This window comes from Ammospiza nelsoni, chromosome 2 (genome assembly GCF_027579445.1).
Source record: "Ammospiza nelsoni isolate bAmmNel1 chromosome 2, bAmmNel1.pri, whole genome shotgun sequence".
Taxonomy (NCBI): Eukaryota; Metazoa; Chordata; class Aves; order Passeriformes; family Passerellidae; genus Ammospiza; species Ammospiza nelsoni.
In genome coordinates this window covers 27,315,690-27,336,768 of record NC_080634.1, presented here as the reverse complement: position 1 = coordinate 27,336,768, position 21,079 = coordinate 27,315,690, and the positions used below count along the sequence as shown (strand labels likewise).

At 45.0% G+C, this 21,079-nt stretch overlaps 1 protein-coding gene across 1 annotated transcript in view; it reads left to right on the top strand.

Annotated features, from left to right (window-relative positions):
* The first annotated feature begins 12,264 nt into the window (after window positions 1-12,264).
* Window positions 12,265-21,079, top strand: part of LSAMP (limbic system associated membrane protein) — a 986,356-nt gene continuing 977,541 nt past the window's right edge. Inside the window, exon 1 of the mRNA XM_059493352.1 lies at window positions 12,265-12,657. Within this exon, the coding sequence (XP_059349335.1) occupies window positions 12,591-12,657 (67 nt within the window). The 5' untranslated portion in view covers window positions 12,265-12,590. The remainder of the gene's footprint in view (window positions 12,658-21,079) is intronic.

Below are 21,079 nucleotides of genomic sequence, written 5' to 3'. Positions count from 1 at the left end.
CGTGCCAAAAACCACTCCTTGAGACTTAAAACAACAGCAACACAAACAAACAACCACAACAAACAAACCATAAACACCATGGTGAGAGCTTTTAGTCAGAGCTTTTACTCCAGGTGGTTGCCAGATCCTTGCTTTCTGCTTCATCTTTTCTCTAAACTTTTATGGCCCCTAATCATCTGTAAAGCATTGCATACCCCCATGGTGCTATATAAATAAAATAACAATGATGCTCTTGAATTAATTGGGTGCTTTTGCAGACAGTAGTCTTATAATATCCCTTCCTCTTTGTAAGACTCTCTCATGTGAGGCTGCAGATCCAATTGCTGCAGATAATTCAGATTTAGATTTAAGATGTATAGGAAGAATCTTATTTTTTTTCTCTTATGGGCCCTTTGTGGGGACAATATGTTTTACTTCATTAAAGGCGCACATTAGGCAATTATCTTCCCGTTTCTCATTTTTTCCTCCTCCTTCTTACTCCTGAGTGTTACATTTCTTCTTACAAACTCCTGAATCTTCTGGAGTTTTAGAAATTCCCAAAAATATCTTTTTTAAAAATTTTTAAATTTGGCAGGGACTAGACCTCTCTCCCCAAGATATGACAACATAATAATCCATAGCCCAAATCTCATGCCAACAATGCACAAGCAGCAGCATCCAGAAGTCAGGAGTGACAAGGCAGATGTACAGGTGCCCTTGTGGTGCTCATTCAGTTTTGGGTCACTGGCACAAGGACTCTATCCTCATTTTGAGGGTTTGGCTCATGAGGAGAGCAGGCACCAGCAGTGCCTTTTCTGGGTTGCTATCAGAGCTCAGATGAGTTGAGTCCTGCTGCTGGCTCTGGCAATAACCATGGGTGTACTTCGGTATTTCCCTGTACCTAGATCTTGCGTTTGGCCCTCTATCTTTTAAAGCCTTAGTAAAGAAGAGGTTAATCCAACCAGGGGGCCTTGCTTGGTACTAGAACATGATGAAAGCTAAAGAAAAATGGGAGCAATCCCTCTTAACCAGGCCTCTTACGGGTCCCTTATGACACCTAATGATGACTGTGATAAATAGCTTACATGTGACTTTGACCATCTACAATTAATCAACACATCCCATAATGTAAGACCAGTGCTCACTGGGGTGCAAGGTCACAGGTTTGCTCCTGACAGAGTATCTGAACAAGAATAATCCTGTTCCTGTCACCTGGTTTCACAAAGTTCAGACAACAAAGGAGTCACCCAAAAGCTGGAAGGTGTCTGTCACTCACGCAAGATGGACTTCTCTGGGGGAAGTAACTCCTGGGAATGCAAGATGATTGTTGCCAGCAGTCTGGCGATGCTCTAAGTGTTGGTATTAACCACCCTCAGTAGGGTTGTTGGACCTGAGGAGCTACTTATTCATCAGGCATAGGCAGGGAAGCATGGGGAAATCCAAAATCTAACAACTGCAGAGGTCACTGGAAAGATGTCAGACTTTTCAGCTCATAATCCTTAGACAAAAACCAGAAGAAAGGAAATCTAATAGTCTTCTCTAAAATTAGAATCCATTTGGAGAATAACCATAGAGATTCAAGGTAATGCCTAACATAAGAGACCATTAGCTTGTTAGGATCCCTTTTCTTTTGAAGATATGGTCTATTTTCTAATTTTTTTTTCTATTTTCATTGTATAATTTTCCAATATCAGTTCCTCACTCATCTGCTGCTTGTCTGGGCAGCTGCCATCTAAATCTACACCTTCCCTGTCCCTGTCTTCAACAGCCTGACAGTTGAAGCTGCAGATGGCCTCTTTTGCCTGCCTTCCTCTACAAGGCATTTTTCAGATAAGCCCCCTGCAAAATGTGATGGCAAAAGCCACAAAATAAGGGGCAGATGTGCAGCTGCCATTGCCAAGGTACCTGTGCAGTGAGAAACAAACCAACCTGATCAGTGCAGAGCTGTCCATGAAGGATCAGACTTCCCAATTCAGACAGGCATTTTTGCCATTTGGCAAAAGAAAAGCATCTGGAAAGGAGCAAAAAGAGCCTTTAAATTAGTTTCTGCTGTAACTTGGAGTAGTATTTTCTCTTTTTTAATTCAAGCTGTGCTTATTAATACTGAAGTAAGCTCCAGAACAATGCGATTTCCAGGTCTTCTTTTCTGACAATGGCCTGGTAGAGAACATTCTTATTATTAGGAGTGGGAAACAAGAGATTCCAAGGCTAAACTGAAGCTATGTCTGCACTGTTACAAAACTGGTGTTGAGACCAAGGACCTTGTACCACATTTGTATCCTGTCCCTGTCGCTGGCATGCATAGTGCCAACTGGATGCTTGCATAAACCCAAGTTGCTTGTTGACCCAAGCGACTCACCAAGCGTGTGCAGGCAAACAGAGTGCTGGGGACTCTGAAATATGTGCCTGGTCAACACCCCAGCTTGCATTTACTAGTTTACACTCTGCACCACAGAGAATTTTGACCTTGAGGTAACCAGTCCATCTAAACCGAGCCTAAGAGTGTTGAATAAATTTAGTAGCTGACTACGAATATCTCTGCTATGACCTTCTTATGACTGTGACCACAGAGTTTCATGGCAACCATAGTCACCTTCTGCCTCCAGTAGCAAATCTCTTCTGCTTGAGTTGAAGGATGGTTCTATTAGAGTCTTGTATTCTAAGTGTCAAAGTACAAGCAGCCTGCTTCCCATACAGCCCCAAAATATGCTGTATTTTGCTTCATTGATTTCTCAAGTGAAGTTGTCAGGGAGGTGGAATCACGCACAGCCAGATACGGAGTCATTGTTCAGTCTTGCATTTGCCCTGAGATCACTGGGGATGCAATGCAGCAATCTCAGTTTTACAAGATGCTTGCAAGGCATAACCTCTCCAGGGCACTTATTGAAATGAAACTCTGCACTTAGAGGGAAAAGTTGTACAGATTAGATGCATTTTTATATATTTTCCAATTCCTTGTTCACCCTGAATATCTTAGTAATTTTTCAGAATACTCTCATTGCTGTGCTCTATTTTCATTATTTTAACCAATGAAAAAACAAAGCTTTATCCAAACTCCCTGAATGACTAACCAGACCCAGAAATTTGTGACTAAGGAAGGACGTGAAATTTCTAGGACCTCATGGAACTTCCACTATAACATATAACTATATGCAATAGCATTCTGAATGTTTGGGCCCAGCAATAATACAGTAAAATCAAGTTTTCCAAGTCAGTGGAAATTGCATTTACTGCTGGACTGCACTTCCCTTCCTCTCCAAGATGCTAACTTCTGAGTCTACTTACAATAGAAATGTGTGCTGGTCTTGTTAGCTCGCAGTATTTGTTGAGTTTGCTGAAGCTGGGAAAAACTGCAGCAGGGATGCTGTTCTCCTGGCAATAAAATGCTTCTGCTTGTGGAAATAAAGAAATCCTTCTACTTGGAGAAGAAATGGATCTTCTCAGTGAGAAGCATACCTTAAGGATCCATTTCCATTTCAGGGCTCTGTGGATATAAAATAGGTGATCTTATGGAAAGCTCTTGCACCATTACATGCCTCAATTTCCCCATTTGTAAAATAGAAACAACGAGCTCCTGACTGACAGGTAAAGAGAAGTGTACAAAAATCAGTAATTTCTCTCCTCCTGGATACTGCCACTTGTGTATAATTGTCATGGACTTTGCTGCATAGATGATTAAAATGCTAGGGAGAGGGAAGGGCAAAAAGAAACACCACAGAATACTTTGGTATACTGGAAAGTGTTGTTCTGGAGAAAACCCCCAGATCCGTATTTTCTGGCTGATCAAGTAGGCCTCTGGAGATTGCATCTTGCCTGAGCTGCAGAAGAGGTTTTTGTTTAATACAGTTGTTCTCCTTATTCCCTGCTCTCCTCTCCTCCCCTACTATTGATACATGGTCTGTGATTCCTTATCATAAATAAGATTTGTGAGCTCTTTGGGGAAATGGACTGTCTCTTTGCCTAGACTTGTGCAGCTTGTACAAGGGTATAAATAATAATAGTCATTAATGCTAATAATGTGGTTTTTAACCTCCTGATCATCCTCTGTCTGATAAAATAGCTACAGAAAAGAAATCCTGCTTCGAAAAAGAAGCTAATGGCAGAGATTATTTATACTGCAAAGGCTAGCCGAGATCAGGTAGTGGCAAACTTAAAACTGTCTCCTCATGTTTTTCATTGAGTGAGAGTCTGCAAGTGCATCACAGACAATTTTTTGAAATAGTAGGTGGGCTGTAGGCTCTTCTCTGGGCAAAGTGCTGTGTGTTTGTCTGTCTTTGCACCTGCTGCCCACAGCTTGCAGTACTTTCTCAGCATCCTTTTGCAGAGCATGTATCTCTGCAGGCCCTGGTCTCACGAGGGCTCCGTATTGCCCCTGCAGCACAAATGATCAGCAGTGCCAGGGGAGGTACACAGACACTCAGTACAGAGCAGGCAAGGGAAAGCAATGACCCAGTGACTTTGCTGTAGAGGGGACCTGGATCAGAGGCCACTGAGAGCCTTTCAACTGCTTTTATTTGGCTTGAGAGCTGATCTGTAGTGACACACAGAAATGTGGGGACCCCTGCCTACACAAAGATTGCTCTCTGCACATTACTGAAACCCAAGCATTTCCATGTCACTCATACCAAGAAGTGTCTTCTGGAACCTGTATTTCAGCTGAAGGAAGCTAAATACAACCATACAACCATAAATCCTCAATACAACCATATCTGCGTGTTTTCTGCTCTTCTGGGTAATGTCCTCACAGACTTGACTTCCCTTCCATGTTGCACTGCCATTGTTGCTAGGATGGGCTAAAGACATAAATGAGGGGAAATTTGTAGGAAGAAGTACTATCAGTTATTTGACATCATATAGTTAAAAGTCAGGATACACTTCTGGGCATGCAAGCCCATATGCCTGGAAAGCCTGTTTTGTTTTGTTGTTTTAGCTATATTTTTCAGTTTAATAAAAGATATCACCACTTCCTACAAATCTTGCCTCATATTATTTACCTTTCAAGTCTCTATCCACAGTAATTTCTGCACTGGAGCTGTTAAAAAAAAGGAACAAATAGGTTCTTCCACTAATCATAAAGCACTCCCCCAGTCCCAAATATCTTAAACAGCCAAACCCTTGCTTGCTCAAGCTTTCAAAAATAAAAACAAACTAATAAAAAATACATCCTTGTGAAGGAGACTAGGTCTGAAAAACATAAGCCTGGGAATTCATAATTTCAGGATGTTGTGAAACATTGCAAGGAGACTCTTGCAGTGGGAACACTCACATGGCTCAAACTCCAGCTGCCTTCCAGACTGCTGAGTATGGATGCCCTGACATAAAAAAAAATAATAAAAAAACCATAAAAAAAAAATGCTGCTTTTCTGTATTTCTGTCTAGAAAACATCACACTGTTCAGCTGTGTGCAGGTCAGCTCTGCAGACCGTGAGACTGATGTCATTTGCCTCCCATATCATATTTGGGTGATAGGTACAGACTTGACAGTCATTTCTTTAGGACCTTCTTGCGCCAGGTGGAAGTGCTGGAGTTCAGTCAGCGAGGCACAGGCAGAAAAAAAAAAATGGCTGCAATTTCCTTTCCTGCTTTGCCTAAACAACAAAGGACAAATTTCAGGGGTGCCCAGGCATGAGGCAGTCCTGTCTCTGAAGTCAGCCCACAATTTATCTAGCAAAGCCAACAAGCCATAGCCTGGAGATGGAAGTACCAGCTGGGGAGCCCAATGCTCGACTTGCTGGGACCATGGGTCAGGGAACGGGGCTGCAGCATCCAGCAGCTCCTCCCCGGCGGGCACAGAGCGTTAATGGAGGGAAGCACGGGGCCACCAGCTGTGACCAGAGACCTGAAAAGCAACAGCTGGGATAAAAGGCTGCTTCTGGGCAGAGTGGGGTGGGCATTGGGGAAGCTGGGTGCTATGTCAAGGAAAGATCTTTGGTAGAGTACTGCCTGGGGAATGTGCTCTGAGTCCCAGGAGGAGAGAAAAAGGTCTGCACCGCCAGGCTCTGGTGGAGATTTAAAGACCAGGGGGCTGCAAAAACACTTCTTAAAAGGCCCTCTGTAGTGTTGAGTGATTCCTTGTGCCTCTGAGGAAGCCAGTTAGTTCTGGCTGTGGCAAGGGTTTTGTGGTGTAACCGCCTCTCCCTTTGGATTGTGAATTCCCTGCTGCTCAAAGGAGCTGAACAGAATTATTATTTTTATTCCCGCCTCGAAAGAGCTGACTCTTTTCCCACAAAAAAACATGACAACTCAAAAAATTATCTGCCAAAGTTTGGGTTTTTTTGGTTTTTTTTTTTTCCTGGGTGCTAGCCAATTTTCTTCTTCTTGTTGTCATTCACACTTGCAGATTTCCTGTAAAATCTTACAAATGTTGAAAGAGCGGAGGCCCTTTCTGCAGAACTTTGTGTGTGTATTTCCATAAAGGCTGGTTTCTACATGCCCGTGTTTCAGGCTTTCTCGGCGTGGCCTGGGTGAGGCTCCCCTTGGAGAAGGAGTTGGCACCATGGATACAGTGTGGTAGACATGCTGATAGCATCTGTTATGCCATTTATTTTATGTTCTAATTATGCGACAACGCCAATGTGTGAATGTATACTGCTGGCAAATGCTTTTTTGTGACGTATCCTTTTATGTGACCCAACTTGTAAAGGAGGTGGGTCTGCTGGGGCTGCTGCTAGAGGAACTCAGCCATTTGTGCTGTACCATGCAACACATTTGTCTCCAAGAGTTCTGGGTTCAGTCCCCGCTGCGTCATTGCACCGTTGCTGGAATTAAATGAAGGTTCTTTCCATCTCCTCCCTCATCCCACTGCTCCTTGAGTGCTGTTGCTATCTCATTGGCTGGCTATTTCTGTGGATTTTCATCTTAGGGAACTGCTATGCAGTCATATGCACCCTTCCATAGTTGCTGGCCTGGCATTTATTTGATAAAAAAAGCTACTTTCAACTTGGAGTCTTGTGGAAACCCTGATGGCAAATCTTCCCCTTCAAGAAGCCTCAAAAAGACACTGCCTTATTTGATGAGTTTCACAGGAGGAGAGTAGAGAAGAAAAGAGATGGGAAGGATGGTAGTGGGAGGCAAGAAGCTGAGAGAGGGAGAAGGTTGGAATATAGATGAGGAGCATGAAGTGGCAGAAAGGAAAGAACAAATGGAAAGCGTGGTTTGAGTAGGGTTGTCTTCTCTTGAATGTCCTGCTAAAGGCAAATGAGAAACACAAATGCTGTTTTCTCAGTCTACACAAAGGAGCTTAATCAGGTGTGAGACTATTTATCATGGTCTTGAGGCCCTTGCATCCCTTCTAAGTGAGCTCATATTTCTGGACACTGCAGTCCTTGACCTTGGACAGTGGTGGGTTTCACAGAACCACATGACAAATGAGTATTTCTTGCAGATTGAACATCTCCTTCCACCCCCTTTGCCAAGATCACATGCAGTACATGCCACAGCACTCTTCTAAATCACACTGAAATGCACTATTTATCATGGATGCACCAGTCCAAAGCCATGAAATACACAGATAAAACACTCAATAAAACAAGAAGTAATATGCATATGTCTAAAACACATATACATACACTAAAACACACAGAAAAGCCACTTCTGGATAATATATGGCTCTTGCCTTCTGCTCACTTTACCAAGCTCTCTTAACTTGCAGTTTCAGGAATGTTCATTCTCTTATGTAAACCCTGCAAAATTTGCATGGCCAACTGTGTTTCCAGTACTATTTCTATTACAGTAAAAAAACCACTAAGCCTTTTGTTAATGCAACATTACATTTGCACAGTTAAATAACAGTAATTTGAAAAAATCTGTAATGGAAAAGTTAAAAGTTCCTCCATCAACTTTAGCATGCCTGCTTGAGAAGTATTTAATGGTAGGTTTAGGATAGAAACTTGGAAGAGAAAATATTATGTGTGTGCTGCACAATCAAGTTAATATTGATATTGCTTGAAGTGACAAAAGCTAAGATGAAATAGAAATGGAAGTGTGAGTGCTTAAACAGTTAATTGCACAAAGCACATTTATTTATTAAAAAATGGACAAGCATCCATGCTCGGTGCATCTAAATCCATTCACTCAGCCCTAATGAAACACTTTCACTATGCATTAAAAGTAGCTGGCTTTCAATCAATCAGAGCTCTGTCAGAATTCAACCTTTTTTTTTTTCTTAATACAGGATTGTAGATGTGCTCTTCTTGGCATTTGAATACTGGGTGAAGTGGGAGGATTGCAGTAATTTAAAAAGAAAGGACTGAAGAATGAGGACTGCTGCGTGTTTGGGGTTTGGCTGGTTGTTTTGGTGGTGTTGTTTTTTCCTCTTAATATTTGAGGGATTTAGGGAGAGTTGAGCATAATTCTTGATTCAGATTTTGCCTTCACAATATGTAGGTAGCTGAGAGATTTGGCTAGAGGAAAATGGACACACTTTTGGACAGAGACCAATCCCAGAGAATTTCAGCCCACAGAATCTGATACTCCTGCTCATATTTAGCAGTCTAATGTCCTGAGTAACCCCATTGGTATGACTCAGCATGAGCAAGGCAGCCAAAATCCAGTCCTGAATGTTTTTGAAGGTTAGAAGTATGTCAAATACGTTGTAAGAAAAAGCTGTTTCTCCTTTCAGTCATGCCAGCTTCTCCAGGGAAGTGTAAGATGCTGCTGCCTCAGAGAGTGCTGCTTCCTTTGTGCCATTTCTCTGGACTTGTAACTATCATGTCTATTTTGGATGGGAACAACACTGGGGTCAGCATCATCTCACACACATCCCCATGGAATTTGTGGAGCAGAGATTCAGTCCTGCTATCATTTATTATTACTTATTACAAAAAATAATGTTAATTATTATAAAACATATAATATTGATTAATAATTAACACAAGACTAATTACTAGGCTATATTATTAATTACTGGAATCAATATAAATTGCTATCATAAGTGTTATAATAAATGTTGTGGCATTTCAGTACTTAAAGGGGGCCTATGAGAAGGATGGGGACAAATTTTTAGCAGGGTTAGTTGCCATAGAACATGGGAAATGATTTAGATGGAAGGAGGGTTGATTTAGATTTTTTTTTTCAAGCCATGGCATATTCCTATCCAAAGTCTGAGATAATCGTGTGCTTGAGAGCTGTGTATTATGGGATCATCCAGGGGATCTGTAGGTAAAGTAGACTTGGAATGGTTGCATAATGATCTGGTTTAACTGGGAAGGCTGTGGGACCCTATGAGATTATGTGTAGGCAGGTGAAAGGTGAGGTTATGGATGTGGCTGTGGGATAGGTGGCAGGTGAATTTTGGTGCCATATATGGGAGTTGAGGAGGTTTGTGAAACAGTATGAATGCATATAATGCTGTATATTATATCAGGTATAGATGGTGAGCACTGAGGTAATGGATCACAAAGGTATAGGACAATTGAAAAAAAAAAAGTTGAGCATATGAACAATCGTGTGTCAGAAATGTATCGAGCTGGTGTAGTATTAGAGTGATGGCCTAGCCTGGTCCCTGAACTTAAGCTAGATGTTTGGGAGGTTTTCTGCAAAAAACCCCCAAAACTCCTACTCCAAGCCTACTAACTGATTGTCACCACTTGATTTTGGCATGCTAAGTTCCAAATGCATCTTGAGTGCCAAGTTTATTTTTGACTGTGCTCTCTTTCAGACCATACTCTCTTGGTATCTGCGGTGGTTTGATGCTGGCTGGCCTCCAGGTGCTCACCAAAATTGCTCCATCACCTCTCCTCAGCTGGACGGGGGGATAAAAATACAGCAAAAAGCTTGTCAGGATAAGGATGGGGGGATGACTCTTCAAGTACAGTTAGAGGCAAAACAGATTCAGCTTCAGAAAAATTCATTTAATTTTTTACCAATGAAATCAAAGCAGGATAATGAAAAGTAAACCTAAATCTTAAAATATCTTTCTCACTCCTCCCTTCCTCCTGGGCTTAACTTCATACCTCATTTTCTCTCCCTCCTCCCTTGCAGTGGTACAGGGGAACAGGGATTGGGCACTGAGATCTCTTCATCACACTTGTCTGTGCTGCTCCACCTGCCCCAGAGGGAGGATCCTCATACTCTTCTGCCCCAATGTGGGCTCCCTCCCACAGGAGACAGTCTCCATGTACTTCTCCAACATGAGTCTTTCCCACAGGCAACACGTCTTCATGAACTGCTCCAGTGTGGCTTCCCCACAGAGTCACAGGTCCTGCCAGGAGGCTGCTGCAGCGTGAGCTTCCCATGGGGTCACAGCCTCCTTCAGGCATCCACCTTCTCCACAAAGGGCTGCAGGTGGATAACTGATCTATCCTGAACCTCCATGGTCTTCATCCCGGGCTGCAAGGGAATCTCTGCTCCAGTGTCTGTTGCACTTCCTCCCCATCCTTCTCCACCACCCTTGGTGTCTGCAGGGCTATTTTTCTCACATATTCTCACTTCTCTCTCCTGGCTGCTGTTACACAGCTTCCACCCCCTTCTTAAATACATTATCCCAGAGGTGTTACTACCATTGCTGATGGTACACTTGGACTTGGCCTGTGGTGGGTTTGTGTTGCAGCTACCCAGCCTTGGCCCTGTCAGACACAGAGGAAGCTTCTGGCAGCTTCTCACAGAACCAGCCCACCGACCAAAACCTTGCCATGCAGACCCAATACAGTATCAGAGCTTGAAAACCATCTGAAATGGTTTCAGAAAAAAGAAACATGCTCCTCATTGACTAGAGTCAGTTGACTTTAGTCCACTCTAATATTTTTAGTTTGATTTCCTTGGGAAGTGAAGCCTAGCTGAGAGTACATTTGTATCTGTTTGTCCATATGTTCTTCCTCCTAATAACTTTTCGGTGCAACCAATTTCAACCACATTTAAAAGAGGGCGGAAGCCTAAAAAGTAACTTATTCCTGTATGTCTCTTAAAAACTGGTGATTAGGTAATGCTCCAATCCCTCCCTAGTGGAAAACCTGAGAATTATGTAGGTGGTACATGGCAGTAGCCAACCAGGCTAAGGCAAGAGGTGTCTTGCATTTTGTCTTTCATTTTGGTCCACTAGGGAGCAAGACTGGCCATAGCATGGATTTCTTCCTCCTACAGGAGATGTCACAGGGGATATGATGGGTTCTGGCTTTTATTAGAGCAGGGGAATTCTTGAGACAGCAGACAGGAACCCACGGGGAGGCAGGCTTGGTGCACTCTGTTCACGGAACAGCTTGCTCTACAGCAGCCCAATAAGAAACACTTGTGGAATGGCATCATTAGTGACGAGAATCCTACAGACCTTTCCTACATGTGGACCCTCACCTTTGATCACCCACACCCTCAATGTGTAAATTGAAAATTAGCGTCCTTTAGCATTGGCGTCGTCATTGTGGCCTGATGACCACAATGAAGTGCACAATGTGGCCTGAAGAGGGGCCTCAGGGCTGCCTGGGCAGTCCAGCTGGGCTGTCACACTGTGTCCCAGGGACTGGCCTCAGAAGTGGCGCACTCACACTGCCTCCACATCCCACGCTGTGAAAGGACACCCTTTGTAAAATGCCTGGAGAGTGACTGATAAAAAGCCCTGAATGTTAAGCAGTACTTTGTTACTGATATTCCTCTAACTCGAGGGGGAAATAGAGCTACATGACCCAATTACTCCTTGAGGAAAAACGTTTGTGCTACATATGGCAGGTGGAACCTGTATTTGAAGGAAGGGCAGTGAGGGAAGCCTTGTGTGAGCAAGGTTGCTTTTCAAGCTGGATTTCCATTACAGAAGGATTCTTTTTGGTCCCTCTGAAATTGCATAGAAGTCACAGGAGATCCAGGAAAGATTAATGCAGACTGATGCTTGCTATTTTTTCCTGGAGGACTTGGCAGCTCTGTAATTACAGTCAGTTCGTCTGAATCTCCCTCTGGCCCCTGTGTACTGCCCGGCAGTGACACCAGCATCAGAGAGACCTTTGCTTCAGAATTTGTCAAGCAGAACTCTGCTGAGAAACCAAACCTGCCCTGCTGTGCCTCTTGTTGTGGCGATGAGCAATATTCCTTCGCTGAATATCCTCCCTATGTACACTGGAGCTGGCACCTCAGGGACTCCTGAGCCTGGAATGGCTCATAGACTGTGATCCAAGAGATACATTTGTAGAGGAATGAGGGAACCATATTTCTATAGCATAATGTATATATATTTATATATATAAAAATGAAATAAATGAGCTGGCTTGCAACACTAGGTGGCAGAGGTGGGATCTGTTCTGCTCTGAGCACTGTCCTATAAGGCATTGCTTGTTTAAGTACAGTCGCATTTAGTTGGAGCTGCAGGAGAGAGACAGAGAGATTCTCTGTGTTTACAGCCAGCCCAGGCTACGGTGGAGCATCCAACCTGGCCCCCCCTTTCTCCAGCACTTGAAGGGGAGAGTGAGAGGTTATTTGGGAATCTGGCCACCGCGGGTCAGCTTGCGCTGCGACTGGATTGTCAGAGCTGGCAAAGCAGAGCCCAGAGGGACTGAAGGGAAACACGAATCCCATTTTCTTTGAGAGGAGCGAAGAGGGAGAAAAAAAAAAAAAAGATAAATTGAGAGAGAGAGACAGAAGCGAAGAGACGGAGAAAAAGGCAGAGGAAGCTGAGTGAGTGAGAGAGAAGCATGAGGACCTACTGGCTGCACAGTATCTGGGTGCTGGGATTCTTCCTGTCCCTCTTCTCCTTGCAAGGTATGTGCTGAGTTCTTTCTTGCAACCTCCTCAAACCCTTCTGCTTTATTTGAGGCTGATGGACTGAGGATGGCCTGAAACATGGAGCTGGAAGCTGGAGCTTCCTCTCCCCCCGTTTTCCCCTCCAAACCTTCCCCCCACCCTTGCCTCAGGAAATAAGCCAAGGAGAGATCTCTGCTGGTGAATCCTATGGTTAGAGGACACTGCATGTGACTGACTTTGCTGCTGTATTTATGCTTTTGCAGAGGGGGAGTTGGTGGGGGGAGTACAGTTAAGATTTGCAAAGGAAAAGAGTGGTGGGTAGAGGTGGGTATCCCCTCCATCCACAGCTGCTGTTTCTCAGCACTTTGGGTCACAAGTACTGATTCTCCTCGATTCTTTACCTTCCTGAGGAGATAAGTGCTAAGTTTCTTTTGGGGGTTTTTGTTTGTTTGTTTTGTTTTGTTTTGTGGGTTTTTTATTATTTTTATTTTGGTTTTGTCCAGAGAGGGGGAGGTTAAAGGAATCTCTATGCCTCTGGTCTGTCTGCGAAAACACTATGTCCTTCCCCTCTATACCAGGAGGGAAAAAAAAAAAAAAAAAGAAAAAAATAAAAAGAGAGAGAGAGTGATGGAGGAAAGACAGGAGATGAAAATTTGTTGGGTATGGGGTTTTGTTCAGTGGAGAATTGCCAGCTGGGTTTCTTGCTTTAAGAGCCAAGTGTGAGTATGGAATTTAGTTCGAAGTGATGACAGGCATGCTAGCTGGTTTTGAGATGCTTTCTGTAAACAGGAGTTAAGGGTTAATGCATTCCATGCTGTATGTATTAATACATGTCACACATGTACATATAATCATAGCCCTCAAAATTGCAGCTTTTGCATGATCCACACTCACTCACAGCAGTGGTCCTTCCTGAACACACACACACACACACACACACACACACACACACACTCTCAGGGATATAGCAGGGAAGATGAATAAACTCACTCTGGCACATACAGTTCTAGCTCCCTAGCACATGCAATTCCTGGAGAGTCTGCTTCCCTTGTGTTCATGTTCTCCCTTCCCCTTTTTCCCCTCCCTCTTTCGAGCCTCCATCCTGAACACTTGTGTTCGAGGTTGCTTGCATATTAAAATCCCTTGCCTGTCCTGCTTCACTAGCCTTGTAAGCCTGTGTGCACACATATACACACACATAGGTGAAAATATAACTAAAGAACATAGATGTACTCTATCTGGCCTACTCTGTGCCTCACAGTCTTGCATTTGCAGTGAGCTGCACCCTTAGAGGGTATCTCGCTCACACACGGCTTTTTTCACAGTGCTTTTTTCTCACTCCTGTACATATTAGTGCAGGAATGCCGTGCATGGAGATATGCCAGTCACAGCTTCCTCACTTCCCCTCAGCTCCTACTTTTACACACAGTCTTGCATGTACTGTTCTCTTCTATTTTGTGTCTACTAAGCAAATTCCCATACAGGCAGGCTCCCTGTCACACACACGCTTTCTATTGCAGCCTCACACCTGTCACTCCTGCAAGCCCTCACTATGGAATCCTTCATTTTTTGCCACCTTCTCACATTTGCTGAGTGCTCCTTTTCATATAGTCTCACTTCTCCCATTTCTGGGTCTCGTACACATGCTTTTCACTGTCACATATTTTCTCTCAATTTACATTCTCTGAAGTCTGGACTGTGAATCCAACACCAGCACCTTCCAGCTGACTTCCTTTCTTGCTGCGAAGTGGCTATTTCTGACAGGGAAGGAGGATTTTTCCCAGCACACAGGTTGTACATGGGGCAAGATGAGAACCAGTACCTTTGTGGCATAAGTAGATAACGTCAGCAATGAAGTTGTGTAGCTTGGTGTGAACTTCGCCCTGCTCTGGAGGATTAGACAGAGAGCTGTCAAGAAAGATGGACATTGGCAAGTTGTGTTGACTCTGAGCATTGCCTGCCTGTCTGATGCACATTTCCTACCCTCTAGACCACGGTGCTTGCTCCACGCAGTGTTTTCAAGTCACAAGCCTTCCCTGAGTTGTGACCAGAGCATCCTGATGCCAGCACAGCCAGGAGCTGTTTTAGTCCGTCCTTATAGCTGGAGCTTATGCCAGGCTACGGGCACGGACAGTTTTTACCTTCTGTTTTAGTGAGTTAGGATTGCCACTGTAGTATCAGCCACATTTTGAAGACTTCAGGGAAGGTCTTTTGAGGTCTGTATTATCACATACCCTCTACAAAGGCAGAGGCAACACAGCTGCCCTCCCTAGGTTTTGCGATGGGATAGGGTAGTGTGGTGCTGTATGAGTGTTTGCAAACCTTTTTGCTGCTTTTTCGACTGCTCCCAAACTTCTGGCATGATATAAAGCAGAGCACTGCTGGATCCAGTTTCACAGCCAGCAGTGATTTCCCTTCTCTGATGTGAAGAGTGAGAGAATAGGGAGGCAGAAATACTGGGGCTGCATGGGAGGAGTAGGGCACTGCCTGAAACAAGACTGAAGATATTTGATGGAGTTAAAAAGGGGTGGGAAAATATTGTGCCCTTAAAAAGACCCAACAAACCAACACAACTCCCCCACAATATTTATTTAAAATTAATTATTTTTCACTGAAAGCTGTGGTAACGAGCTTTGAACGCTTCTCTAACCCTGCCGAGCACAACTCTGTGGAGCTCTTACCCCAGGAAGCGGCAGTATTGGCTTTGGCAGGCAGTGACCCCGCTCAGAGCCCTTTGAGCGCACATCCCTCCAGAGCCGGGCGCCTGAGCCCGCACCTCTGCGAGCCACCCAAAACTTGGCCGTGCCCTCTCTCCGCTTTTCCTCGCCGTCCGCTTGGGGGTGTACCGCTGGCCGCAAAAGCATCTCCTCGTCTTTCTCCGCTCCCCCGGAGCCAGCAGGCGCGGGGGAGAAGGGAGCACCGCTGGTATTGCCGGGCCGAGGGTGAATAGCAGCGCTGGGGCTGAGCCTGGCAGGAGAGCCAGGGGCTCCGGTGCCCAGCGCGGGCTGCCGCCCCCAGCGCCCCTGCTCCGCCAGGCGGGACGCGAAGGGCTCAGGGGCTTTGGCACAGCTCCAGCCTTTGCTCCTTGCCCCCTGGGTGAGATGCTCCAAGTCCTGCACGGAGGATTCCCCCCACCATCACTGTGTTTCCCCATTTTGGTGGCTCGGGATTCTTGCATTTCTCTGCGGCTGCACTTCCAGCCCTCCCTGGCAGGCAGGTGGCTCGGAGGCGGGATGGTTGTTCCTCCTGCACGGTGCACTGGCCTCCCTGCCCTGTGGGGGCTGGAGGAGTAAAAGTACCTACACACCCCAGCACTGCTGGTGGGTGGGATTTTCTAGGATTTTCTAGTGGCATGCTGTAGGTCTTCCCTCGAAAGGATTCGTTTCTTAGCACAATGCGCCCAGAAGCATCTGAGAAATATCAGATTGTTGAATTGGATTGGATTGTAAAGCTGAATTTTTCTTTTTCTTTTTTTTTTCCCCAAGTCAAAAATGGGTGTATGAGTATGGGGTGGAGAAGCATATTATTAGGGTCTATAAAAAAATTGCATTTAGATAATTTACAAGAATTTTGTGTTGATGTTTGCACTTTCACTTACTATTTATTACTCTTACTTAGCTGTCAATATGAAAATTAATTTTTATTTCCTCACCCTGAGCATTTATTTTAAAAAATGAATGCCTTGACAAATTATACATTTCCTTCAGCATTGCTTTAAGTTGAAAATTCTTCTAAACAAATTCTCTGTTGAAAAATAGCAGCTGTTTCAAATCAGCAATTTGCAAAATCCCAGCTTGTTTTAATGAACCTCCCTGACAACCCCACCTAATTGGTTAATTGTAAAAGACTTTGTGTTTAAAAAAAACCATAAAAATTATAAAAGTAAGATACCTCCCCAGCCAGTTTAGAGGAGTGGATGGTTTAGGAAAGGACATGCTGAACTGGCTTGCACAGTCCTGGCAATGTTTATTTATAATGTATTTCTTGAGCTGCTCAAGGGTGTTCTTAAATGAGGAATGAGTCTGATGAAAGAAATCATGGAAACAGCGGGTAAGTGGCACAGGCTGCTTTAGGTTGGTACACAGCACAAATATTGTCTGTAGAGTCTCACGTTTTGTAACGTCACTGGGCAATGCGGGTGTGAGAAATGATGTGTTTGTTACTGGGTGAGGGGTGTGCAATCTGTAGGGATGGAAGTGTGCACCCCAGTGTGCCTGTGCTGATAATGTGTAATGGATGGGGAGCGGGGAGAGAGCAGCAGCAATGTGAGTGTGTGGGTGACACTGTGGTGGATGGGGAACAGCACGGGGCCTTGTGATGCAGTTGGATAACATTGAGATACTGCCAACTGGAGAGGAAAGAAAAGGCTTTTCCTGCTCCCCTGAATATACTTTTCTTCCTATCTGTTTCCAGTTCTCCCTTCTTGAGTAAGGCAAGGGAAGCTCTCACAGGCTGGACTCTATTGATGAAGAGACAACTCTTTCAGCTGCCTTGCATTCCCTTAAATGATGAAGAGGTTTAATACATGAACCAATATACTTTTCTTGTGGGCTTAGGACAGGGGAGAAGTAGAGAAGGCTTTTTATCTGCAAACAGGGAGCATTGAAAAGATGTCCCAAGTGTTTCTTCCACTTATATCCAGTGATTGCTGACCATAATAATCAATAATTATACAAGTAAGAACCCATTTCCTCTAGCTGCTATGAATCTCAGCACTCAGCTACCTGCTCAGAGGGCTTTGTTATAATAAGTAAAAATTTGCTTCATCTTTTATTCTCAGATATCTTTTCTCATACAAGAGTTTTACTAGTTCTGTAACAAAGAACCCAGTTCCCAATGTTTTTGGGCACTCCTTTTCAGCCTTGGAGCACATTTATGTGTACACTAATGGTCTGAGGAGGAGATGTGCTCTTTTATACTTACTCTTTTTACTTTTTTCTTCACTAGCAACAGAGCTCCTTCCAGGAGCTCTGTTCCAGGGTGAGGAATACAGGTGCCCTCATCCTAGGCTGCTGGCAGAGCCAGTGCACACCCTTTCTGTGTGCTGGCTGTGCCTCCTGTGAGCCAAGGCCCTTGCCTTGCTGGTGGGGCCAGCAAGACTTCACTGTGATACAGAATACTCCCCCCACCTTGCCTTGCTGGTGGGGCTGGAATCCTTCCCCTACCCTGCGCAAAGCTGAGTTGCTTAGGATGGGGGTTAGAACCAGGGGTGGTGCTGTGTTGGACTGGGTTAGAACCAGGGATGGTGCTGTGTTGGACTGGGTTAGAACCAGGGATGGGGATGTGTTGGACTGGGTTAGACCAGGGATGGGGATGTATTGGACTGGGTTAGACCAGGGATGGGGATGTATTGGACTGGGTTAGAACCAGGGATGGTGCTGTGTTGGACTGGGTTAGAACCAGGGATGGTGCTGTGTTGGACTGGGTTAGAACCAGGGATGGGGATGTATTGGACTGGGTTAGAACCAGGGATGGGGATGTGTTGGACTGGGTTAGACCAGGGATGGGGATGTGTTGGACAGGGTTAGACCAGGGATGGGGATGTATTGGACTGGGTTAGAACCAGGGATGGGGATATGTTGGCCTGGGTTAGAACCAGGGATGGGGATGTGTTGGCCTGGGTTAGAACCAGGGATGGGGATGTGTTGGCCTGGGTTAGACCAGGGATGGGGATGTGTTGGCCTGGGTTAGAACCAGGGATGGGGATGTGTTGGCCTGGGTTAGAACCAGGGATGGGGATGTGTTGGCCTGGGTTAGACCAGGGATGGGGATGTGTTGGCCTGGGTTAGAACCAGGGATGGGGATGTGTTGGCCTGGGTTAGACCAGGGATGGGGATGTGCCGGTCCCAGGGCAGAGCTGAGTGTTGTGTGCAGCTGCCTGCAGAGGCTGCTGGGGCTGGGCTGGTGATGGGGAGCTGTATCCCTGCTTGCTTCCCTGTGTGCTGTCAAGAGAGGACAGGTGGCAAAAGCTGATGAAGAGTGAGGGCAAGGGACGTCCTTTTTTCTGGGCACATCAGAGCACCTGATGGGTTTTTCTGTGGGAGAGGATCAGCTGAGGTGGTTGCTGCCTGACAGAGGCTATTAAAGGACTGAATGATCTGAGAGAAGTCTATAATGGTACCAGACAAAGATATCCTCGAGGAGTCTGGAGAAAATCTTTCATGTGTGCCTTTGAACATGGGGACATGTGTTTTGCCAAATATCATCTCCTTTGTGCATAGGGTGCTGTGGGAAGGATGCAGAATTCTGCTGTCTGTGGTCCCTAAAAGAAGCATGAATCTTTGCTTCTTTGGTATCCCCTTTTCCTTAAAATGGTGCATAACAGTTTCATTTGCTGCTCATACTAAATGAGCAATGATTTTGGCAGCTAATGTACTCTTCCTGCTGTCAATGCATCCATGATAAAACCAGAAATATCAAGCACAGCACAGACCATCCCGTCCCACTCTGAGAGGGAGCTAAGGGCATGTGTAGGTGAGTTTGTGAGACACAGCCCTCTCCTGGTGTCAGCAAAGGGCACACATCAGCATGGAAGGGGGAAAAATGCTGGGAGTACATCATGATTCTTACAGAAACAGGCACAGGAAAAAGAAGCCAAAGAAGCCCGGCCCATTCTGTGCTATGCCATTGCTCCGTGGTGCTTTGGCTGATGCTGAATTTCCTGGAAGCTGAGGCATTTCCTTGTGAGGCAGCCCTCCAGTAGGTTGCCTGCCTGTGTGGCAGCATTGCCCTGCTCATCTGCAAAGAAAGAAAAGGAAAAGCACTACAAGGGCTGCTACCCTGGTTTTTCTGAGGCAAAGGAGTACTCTGTATCACAGTGAAGTCTTGCTGGCCATATCTGCTGTTTTAATGTTCCTGGGGAAGAAATTCTGCATAACTACATGCTGAGGGTAAAGGGCCCTCTCCGCTAGACATGCTTATTGGTCACCCACAAGCATAAAATAGGATTTTTCAGTGGTTGTCATCTGTAGAGGTAGTGGACTTTGAATGGTACCTCTGAGGGGAGATGGTTTTGGAGGCAAGGCAAGGGTACATGTATCCAATTAAGGCAGGTTGGTGTGTTGTGGTTTTGATTTGTTTTTGTTTTTCTGAAGGGCTGTTTTTTTTATTAAAAAAAAAAAATGAGAAGGCAGGCTTCAGAGGAGGGGCTTTGGCTTAAGGCAAGGTGAGTGTGATCACAGCTGTGTGATCACAGTCTGGCTTTTGCAGTCCCCAGGTCATATAAAGCTTCCAAAGGAAACTCAGTTGTTGAAATTCATTCCCTTCCCTAGAGTTTGCCTCTGTGTGACGTCATGGACGTAGGTTTCTGCATTTCTTTCTGATTTGGCAGAGCTGTCCCACAAAAAGCGTGTCCCCCTCCTTTTTCTGGTGGTGATGACTGTGCTGCTGGGAGGGGGAAGATGTGGCAGGCAGGTCATGAGCACTGGCATGAGGGAGGGAGCAAGCAAGGAGACAAACGAAAGGCTGTGGGCCTTTGCAATTGGGAAATCAATAGCATATGAGTATGCAATGTAAGTGTGTAATCACAGCTCCCTCCCCTCTGCCCCTAAGCACTTACATTGATGGGGAGTTGTAGGCCAGAACCAATTAATCCTTACAACCTGCTAGGACAATAACTATTAATATTCTTCTGCATGCACTCTGTTGCTGCACCTGCTTGGAGCCTGGCTGTGCCTGACCCTCAGCAGCTGACCCAAAGCTCCACCAAGGGAGCAGGACCCTCTCTGATCAGGAGCCCTGCAGCCAGTGCACTGTTACTGTGGGTGTTGGACAGGCTGACTGGGGGGATGTGTACCTGAGTGTCTGAAAAAGGAGGGATTTGCTGGTAAGGTTTTGCCTGCAGGAAGGAGGGGTTATTTAAAGGGGCATCTGTGGAATTTTTGAAGTGTAAATGCATTTAGACTTTTCTCATGTTGGTACACCTTCATAAAATGAAGTATTTAGTCTTTGCCTTGTAAAGTTACTTTGTACAATGGGATCGAAACATCCAGTTTTATTTGTGCCTGTATACATGATCTGTGCATAAAGGTATGACCTTTGAATAGATCTTCCTTGGCTTTTGAGAAGGTGCATGTATAGAACAGAAGAAAAAAAAATCTATAAATGCATGCACATGCATTTGAGTGTGTGCATGTGACAGAAAATGCACAGGTTGTGTGGTAAAGATGCTTGAGAAATGTTAACAAATCTGGTCCAGAGTTGTGTTTTGTGCAAGGGACTTGTCATGAATGTTAGTGCAGGAGGTGAATGCGGCCTGATTGCTGATAGGAATGTCCGTGTAGCTATGTGTGCTTTTGGAGTGACCATTATTCATAGTACATTTGCATCCTATCTTGACACAGTAAGAGATTATTGCAGTGAAACAGAATTGTTTCTGTGGTTTGGCTACCCCTCCTCATCTTTCTGTGATAGCCTCAGTGTAAGGTGGCAACTTAGTCAC